This window comes from Sminthopsis crassicaudata, chromosome 2 (genome assembly GCF_048593235.1).
Source record: "Sminthopsis crassicaudata isolate SCR6 chromosome 2, ASM4859323v1, whole genome shotgun sequence".
Taxonomy (NCBI): domain Eukaryota; kingdom Metazoa; phylum Chordata; class Mammalia; order Dasyuromorphia; family Dasyuridae; genus Sminthopsis; species Sminthopsis crassicaudata.
The window spans coordinates 363100743-363109265 of NC_133618.1; the positions used below are offsets into that span (position 1 = coordinate 363100743).

Here is an 8523-nt window from a genome sequence, read left to right on the forward strand (position 1 = left end):
AAAAATTAAGGTATTAGATATTCCAGTTCTAGGTTCTCTTTCAATGAGACATTTCATAATCTTAGGTTTACAGCCATATCTCTGATTTCTAATGCCTATGTGCCAGTAGAGAAGTTACTTAAATTCCCTTCTAGACCTGTGTTTCTTTACCTATAAAGAGGCATTGCATAAGGTGACCTCTAAAATCCCCCTTCCAATCTTTAGGACTATCTTGTTTTCTAATATGCCATGTAATCAAGTCTCTTGGCTCAGAGCCTAGGTTCTCTGTTTTAATACTTTAACATTTTCTGTCTAGGGCCACTGTTGGCTTTGTCTTAATAGTGGAGAGAACATGCTGAACCTTTACTCTGGGCCCTAGGCTAGTTTATGAAAATTACAAACATAAATATTTTCTAAAATAACTAACATTGGAATGTTTAGACTTGCTGGACCCACAGATAGAATCTTTATTCTTTATACTGTTCCTTGAACTCAGGTAAACAAATTGCTGTTTTGAGTCTGCTTTTAACAGATCCAGTGGCTAAAATACCCTGAAAAAAGAAGATTGTTTTAGCAGTCTTAGTATTCCTAACATGGCTTAGAGCCAAAAGTTTTTGTATAAAAGTTTTGTTCTTTTGACCCTAATTGCCAATTAATTACCTGTGCTATTTGGCCTGCCCATTTTGGCAAAATAAGCTTTGCTTTCAAGAGAATCCTGTGCAACTCCAAACAACTGCTCTGCTTCAGCAATAGGTCTAACTTCCAATCTTTAAGGAAAAAGAAAAAAAAAAAGACTAAGTGATATAGTGGATAGAGTGCTGGGTCTGGAGTCAGGAAGATTTATTTTTCTGAGTTCATATCTGGCTTCAGACACTTAGTAGCCACATGATCCTGGGCAAATCACTTAATTCTGTTTTGCCTCAGTTTCTCATCTGCAAAATGAACTGGAGAAGGAAATGGCAAAGCTCTCCAGTATATTGCCAAGAAAAACCAAATGGGATCTTGAAGAGTTGGACAAGATTGAACAACAAACATTTATGGAAAAAATCCAAATAAATACAATCTTCAGCAACCACCCTTCCAGAGAGGTATTTAGAACTGGCAACCCTATTTAACAGCTAGAGGGATCCAACCCTGCCAAATAACTCTTCTCTAAGCTGATCTCAGTTGGGAAACTCCAAATGCCCTGTCAAAGGTTGCTACTAATAAAAGATTTGCCAGTCATTTTTTATCATGCCTTAGGAGTCCCCTACAGAATTGCAGGGGGGAAGAGGGGAGAGAGAGAAAGAGAGAGAGAGAGAGCTAACAAAATAATCATATGACAAAATAAAAACAAAAACTCAGCACTCTGAGTTGGATGGTGAGGTGCAAAGATCACCCTAGCGAATCCTACAGAACCAGGTAGGCCTCCTACCTACCCAGCAAATTGATTTCCTGTTATTCCCACCAGTTATGGCAAACACAAACAGAAGTGGCTTCTAAGAAGTGGACAGCATACTGATTTAGAAAAACGCAAATTAACTTTCTCTTCCCTGAATTTCATTTAGTTGTGTGTTGTATTTATTTAGTTAAACATTTCCCAATTATATTTTAATCTGGTGCAGCTGCACTCTGGAGTTTTGCTGCACCAGGGCCTAGCTAGACTCACAATACTTTTCCCTCCCCTAACACCCTGACTTTCTTGTACCAGGTTATATTTATGGTGAAGGAGGGTTTTTGTGATTGTTTTAATAGGGGGAATGAAGTGTCAAGTGACTCACTCAGCATCATATAAATAGTATGACACAAATGGACATAGATCTAGACCTGCACCTCAAGTCAGTTCTCAATTCACTAAGTTCCACAAGATCTCCTTGGTGGGAGGAATGCTGCTTTATAAAGTCTTCTCAATATGAAGGTTTCATTCATTTGTTCTCCCAAATGGCTAGTTCACTGAAGACAGAGACTCTTGCTTGTTAAATATTCATGCACCCAGAATATGATTACAATGCTCTATAGTTTTCTGACCTCATTTTCATCAAAACTTCAATGATAGTTTTCTAGTTCCTTTAAGAGTCAACCAAGCTTCTCCCCTCCCCCAAGTAATCAGTACTGAACTCAAAGGCCCAAAACAAGGGAAGGAGGGAAGCAACTAGGACAAGGGAAGCAAAAGTTTTGCCCCTCCTAGCAAGTTTGGTTAGAAACTTCTTAAAATAAGCAAGCTTGAGTGTTTCAATTTTGTCAGAAAAAGGGAGGCTAACAGAGCAATAACCTCAGGGAGTGTGGGGAGCAAGGGAAAAGGAGCGTCTGTGTGAGGGCCTATGGGAAATCACTCATTCTGCTTGTTGTTAAAGTTAAGTTGAAGGAATGAAGGTAGATTTCTGGTACATAAAAAGAGATGCAGATATAACAATAAAAGGGCTATTTCTTGAATTAGTAAGCTCTCTCTCAGAGGAAGTAGCCATTCAGAGGTCAGGCACTAACTTCATCATGGCCATTTTAAAATGGTTTCTACACTGGGAGGAAAGCCTCATCAGATGACCTGAGGTTCTTATCATATAGTAAAATGAAAGAATGGATCTTAAGACTTAACATTTTCTTTCTTTTTGGCTTTTCAAAGTACTTGGTTTTATTAAAAAGTTATTCAACTTTTAACAGGCATTTTCATAGGTAAATAGGGCTATGATAACTACTGTAAAATAATGAGCTAAGTTGTATTTAAAAGTAAATGAGCTGTTGGAAATAGTAGAAAGAGGTATACTTATACCCTTCAACCTGTTAACACACACTTGTTAAGCAAGTGAGAAAGTTACATTCTCCAAATAGAACTATAGATCACCAATAGTAAATATTTCAGAGCCTGAAATGATTCTTTCCAGAGGTGTTTTAAAAAATAAAAGTTTATGAAATGAAAATTTGAGCAATTTTTATTTGAATTTTAATAAGATTATAATATATAATATAATTAATAAGATTAATAAGTATTAAAATTAATAAAATTTAATAAGAATAATCAGATAAAATTAGTTTTTGGGAAGACTAGAATGTAACTACAGTAACTCAACAGTATTTCAAGGGGTATTTACTCTCTTTGTTATGGTCACATTTAACAGTCTAATGAAACCGATAGATCATTCATAGAATGTTTTTAAATACATAAAGCAAAATACTCAAGATTAAAAGGAAATTTTTTTTTAATCTGAAGCTATTTTTAAAAATAATTTTCACTAAGTTTCCTAAGTTTTCATACTATAGAGAATAAAAAAAGTAAGGAAACATCCTTTCAAGAGGGGATTGGCCACTAAGGGCCCATTTTCAGAGCATTAATAAAAGGTACTGCCTGCTGCCTCTATAACACTTGTTTGGTGAATTTGTGAACCTGCTTGTGAACCTGATGGGGTTAAATAAAGAACTGTTGGCCCCAATTCAGTTTTCTTATCTTTCATAGTTTCCTGTCTCTTTACTGTGTAATGAAGAAAAGGTTTTTAAGCTTGCTAGCTGACCAAAACTTACACAGAGGGGTTGATGGAAAACAGGCACATTAATGCACTGTCTATAGAACTGTGAATTGATCTAGCTGTTCAGAAAAGCAATTTGGAACCATGCCCAAAAAATAATCACTAAATTATACATATCCTGTGTCCCAGTAATCTATTAGGTCTATACCCCACACATCAAAGGAAGAAGTGTGATCTCTGTATCCAAAAACATTCACAAACTGGAAACTAAAGTGACTGAACATATATTATTTATATTAATTGAATGTTGTGCTCTAAGTAGTGATAAAAGATGCCACTTATGAATATGTAGAAATTATATTCAACTTCCCTCCCACAACCATCTTTTTCTCCCAGTATGAAAAGCATTTCTCTTTTGTAACCTTAATAATATATTTCCCTTCCATTTCTCTTTACCTTTAAAACCATCAAAACAGAAGAATCCCACACCCATCACTTCCAGGTCTTATTTTCTCTGATACTCACAGAATTTGGGGTTTTGAAGACTTGTTTCTCACAGATCCTTCCAAATGAACAAATATACTTTCAATATTTCTCTTAGCTCCTGTGTTTCCAATTCTGTTGTTTAAATTCCTTGGAAATCCTGTTTTGTTGAATGTTCATTTCTCACCCCCCTATAGAATTATACTTTTTTTTTCAGGCATATCATTCTTGGTTATTAGCCACTTACCTTTCTTTTTGAAATGTGCTATTTAAAGTTCCCCATTTGTTTTTTATAGTCACTAATTTTTTTTGTGTGTATGTGATTTTATATAGCACATGAACTTTTTCTTTTTGGTTGCTGGCAGGTTTTTTTTAAAATTTACATAAAAGCTCTGAATTTTTGACTATGATGATCCTAATGGTTATTTTTGGCTTTCTTTTAGGAAATGATCTATGGATTAATTTCTCCTGATCTTTTTGCCCTCTAAGATGTAGTCAGTTTTCATTTATTCTTGAAATTGTTTTGGTTTTGTTATGACTTTCAGATAAGTCTGACAATGCTTAAATTATCTCTCCCTGACTGGTTTTCATAAATTCTGGCTATTATATTCCTTACAATTTCTTTTTTTTTTTTCTCCACTATTTTTCCCCGCATTTTAATGTTTCATGTTGCCTATGGATGGTCTGATTCTAATTTTCAAGAACCTCCTTTCTTAAGTTTCCTGCTTAAGGAAAAAAACACCACCACTTTGGCTCTTGTCATTTTATTCTCCATAGTCATTCTATTTTCTCTCTTTTCCTCCCCAGATTCTATTATAATTCTTAAGGCCTGGACATTTTCCTGTCCTGTTGTGGGGTTAATTTTCTGGGTTTACCATTTTTTTACATCTCTCAATCCAAAGATATTTTTTAGTATTTAGTATTTAGTTGGTCCATGTCACCAGCTAAAATGGTCTAATTTGGGGATTTATGCTTGGAGTCCAACACTACTTCCAGATTCTTGGAAAGTGTAGGCAGAGTCTGCTTGGTTCTTAAAGTAATGACTAGGATGAGGTTCCATTACCAAAAAAAAAAGGAAAGAAAAGAAAAAAGAAAAGCAATGTAAGTGATATAACTGACTGCATATCTATGGCAATTAATGGCTAGTCTGTTAAGTAAATAACAATAAAGACCAATGCTGTGTTTTGCAAAAATTAAGAACAAAAAAATTAAATAAAAATAGGATTACGTTCCATTTTTGCAGAAAGCTGCCTGTCTCCTGCTGTGACTTAACTCTCCTCCACCTTAACTGTTGGCCCAAGGCTTTTTACTGTGGCTGGCTCCCAGAAGTCATCTAGCTTCTGAGGCTTTTCCATTGTTGTATTGAGATTGCCCTAAGCAGAATTCTGCTTGAGGCCTTTCTTCCCATTGCCTTTGGGTTTTCAACCTACAATATCTAAGGAACCAGGCTTTGCACCTAACATTCGGCTAAGTTTTGTTTTTTAAATACAGCCTGATATTATAGTTCTAATACATATATGCATATATACACACATCATACATGTACAGCGTGTATGTGTTTGTGTGTGAGCGCGCGTGTGTATCCTTTAAACCAAGAGTACATTTTTCTGCCACAAAACTTTATTTTATAATAAGAAACACGTAAATAACGATAGAATCAGGGAATAGAAATACAGGGACCACTTCTGCCACAACCCCACCCAGTCTGTACAAGTCCCAAAGTCAGCTTCCATAGAACAAGTGGACTTTGGGGACCCAGAAACACTTAGAAAACCAGTGGGAAAGGTGAAGTCCCACAACGGAGGAGGAAAGGAGGGTTAGAAGGAACTATTAACTTTCTCTGTCACACCTAAGAAAAGGGAGTGGGTTTGTGGGGATGCGGGAGAGGTGACAGATCACATGCTATCTCTTACAGGTGCTTATCTAATAGTGTACTTATCCCACTTTTTCTCGGGGTCGTATGGCTCCCAACGGCTGGCTGGGAAGATATGCTTGTTCTTCTCATACCAACTTCTCAGCACCACCTTGCCTGCGTGGGACTCATCCTTCTCCACCGTGGCATCACTGAGCAGGCGCACGTCATCATGGACATCAAAGTTAAAGAGCGGGCCGCTCTTCCCTCGGGCTTTGGTGACGATGAAGTCGTAGAAGCTGTGGTGATGAGGTATAATCAGATCCTCTTTGATGTACATCAGCTGTTCCACGCCTGCTGACCTCAGCTCACTAAAGTCTTTCCGCAGGATCTCCAAGGCCTTCTGAAGGAACTGCTGTATAGTGTTCCTTTTCTTCATCTTCACAGTTCTTCGGTGTCCAGAACCATCCCAGTAACTAAAGGTGATTTCGATTTCTTCACTCTTAATCTTCTCCTGCTTGGCCTCCCATTCCTGCCGAAGCTCCTCTCGGAGCCGATTTTCTTCTTCCTCTCGGTCCCGATCAGGAAGGAAACTAGTGTCCACATCTGGGTTTTTCCCTAATTTTCTCTTCTTTGAAGGGACGGCTTCTCCACGTAGACTGTTAGCTCTTTGAAGAAAGGAACCATGTTTGTTTTTATTCACGTCTGCATTGCTTTCCCATTCTGCATCTTCCTCATCTGCTTCTTCTTCTTCTTCCTCAGGCTCCTCCTCATCATCCAAAGTGAAGGACAGGTTAGAGATTTTCCGCTTCTCTTCCTTCTTGCGTTCCTTTTCTCGAAGTTTCTCAAGCTTTAGCTGAAGTTCTTTAGATTGTTCCTTTTTAGCCAGCTGCTTTTCTCGCTCCTTCACCAGAGCTTCCTGCTTAGCTTTCATGTCATTCAGGGTTACAAGGCCCACAGTACTGGACTTGAGCTCAGCCTCTACTGCATCATAATGAGCCGAGAATTTCTTGTCAATGTTTGATTTCATTATGTTCTCCTCAGTAATCCGCTGCTTCATCTGCTCCATCTGCTCCCGCTGCTTCTCCCGTTTTTTCATCAGATGCATGGCGCGGCCCGCCTCACTGGCGGCACCCTTGTACTGGGCCATGGCAGTAGCGAACAGCAGCACGCTGGACCTGGCAGTGGCAGACGGCGGCACCCTGGGCCTAGCGATCCCCTGGGCCTAAAGATCCCCGGAGCCTACCAATCCCCTGGGCCTAACGATCCCCTGGGCCTAGCGATCCCCTGGGCCCGGCGATCCCCTGGGCTTAGCAATCCCCTGGGCCCGGCGATACCCCGGACGCTGCAGCAATCTGGACCCGGCAGCAAACTGGACACGGCAGCACCCTCGTCACGGCAGCACACTGGATCCGACAGCAGTCCGGAACTGGCAGCACCCTGGACGCGGCAGCAATCTGGACCCGGCAGTGACCTGGACGCGGCAGTACCCTCGTCACGGCAGCGACCTGGACGCGGCAGTACCCTCGTCACGGCAGCGACCTGGACCCGGCAGCACCCTCGTCACGGCAGCAACCTGGACGCGGCAGCACCCTGGACGCGGCAGCACCCTGGACTCGACAGCACCCTGGACGCGGTCACGGCAGCACCCTCGTCACGGCAGCAGTCCGGAACTGGCAGCACCCTCGACACGGCAGCACCCTCGTCACGGCAGCACCCTGGACCCGGAAACAGTCCGGAACCGGCAGCGCCCCGGACTCGGCAGCACCCTGGACTCGACAGCACCCTGGACTCCGCAGCAACCTGGACCCGGAAGCAGAGGAAAAGATCTGGCGTCTGCTGGCTGCGGCTGAAGAGCACCCAATGACGCAGGCGCACTGCTTGCGTCAGCGTCACGTGGGTAGCAACAGGGATGGGAATGGGGCGTTGACAACAATATGGGCAAGGGCGGGGCAGGGGCCACGGCCGCGGCGGTGTAAGCCACCTGGGCCGGGGCAGTAGCATTGGCAAGGGTAGCGCTGTTTAGGGATATCGAGATTTTTCTAATATTTCAGATAAATATTTATACAATCTGCTCTTAGAAGAACTCCGTACACTTTCTTTCCCATAACTGGATCTTCCTGAAGAACAGTGTCAAAAAAGTCCTTTAGGTGTAAAACATACATTAGTGAATGACCCACCCAGCCCCTATCGTCATTTTTTTAATCTTGAAAAGTTGTTTTATTTATAAATATGCAAAAAAACTTTATATTTTTAACCTAGGTCACGTGATAAAAAATTTTAAGTGTTTTGCCTTTCTCCATTTACCGTACAATTTCTTTTCCCTGGGGCCAGCTCATTGGTCTGGGGGATTTTTTTGTTTTTGTTTTGTAATCCACCTTTAAGATATATGTTCTCAGAGGCTGACTATGGACTTAATCACTTACATTCCATTTGAGGCCATGGCTATCCTATATTCCCTTCTTCATTCTATTGGGAACATTCTTGTCCCCAAGGGAAAAGTACTGAGGAAGTTTTTAAGAGTATCTAGGAAAAAGACCAGATTTAGACTGGTTCAAACTCATAGTGTGCTTTTCTTAGATATGATAGATATTCTTTGATGGGCTCCTTATGAACCTGTACATCTGTCTAGCCTGTAGAAATTATAGTACAGACACTGCTAAAACACCAAAAATTTGAAATTTTCCAAATGCTTCGAATTGTTCCGGGTATTCCTCCTTGGATCGTGGGAGACTTTGGTTGGAATTCTTCAGTAATTAATTCTCAGGGACA

General features: G+C 40.6%; 1 protein-coding gene across 1 annotated transcript; it reads right to left on the reverse strand.

Moving 5' to 3' along the window:
- Nucleotides 1-5501: 5501 nt before the first annotated feature.
- On the reverse strand, nt 5502-7633 carry LOC141556590 (protein FAM50A). Its single transcript, XM_074290972.1, has one exon. The coding sequence runs from the start codon at nt 6899-6901 to the stop codon at nt 5819-5821; it is 1083 nt and encodes a 360-aa protein (XP_074147073.1). The 5' UTR covers nt 6902-7633; the 3' UTR covers nt 5502-5818.
- Between the last annotated feature and the right edge of the window lie 890 nt (nt 7634-8523).

What these genes read in the sequence shown, in the direction of transcription:
- LOC141556590 (XM_074290972.1), bottom strand. Translation starts at nt 6,901, where the DNA reads ATGGCCCAGTACAAGGGTGCCGCCAGTGAGGCGGGCCGCGCCATGCAT.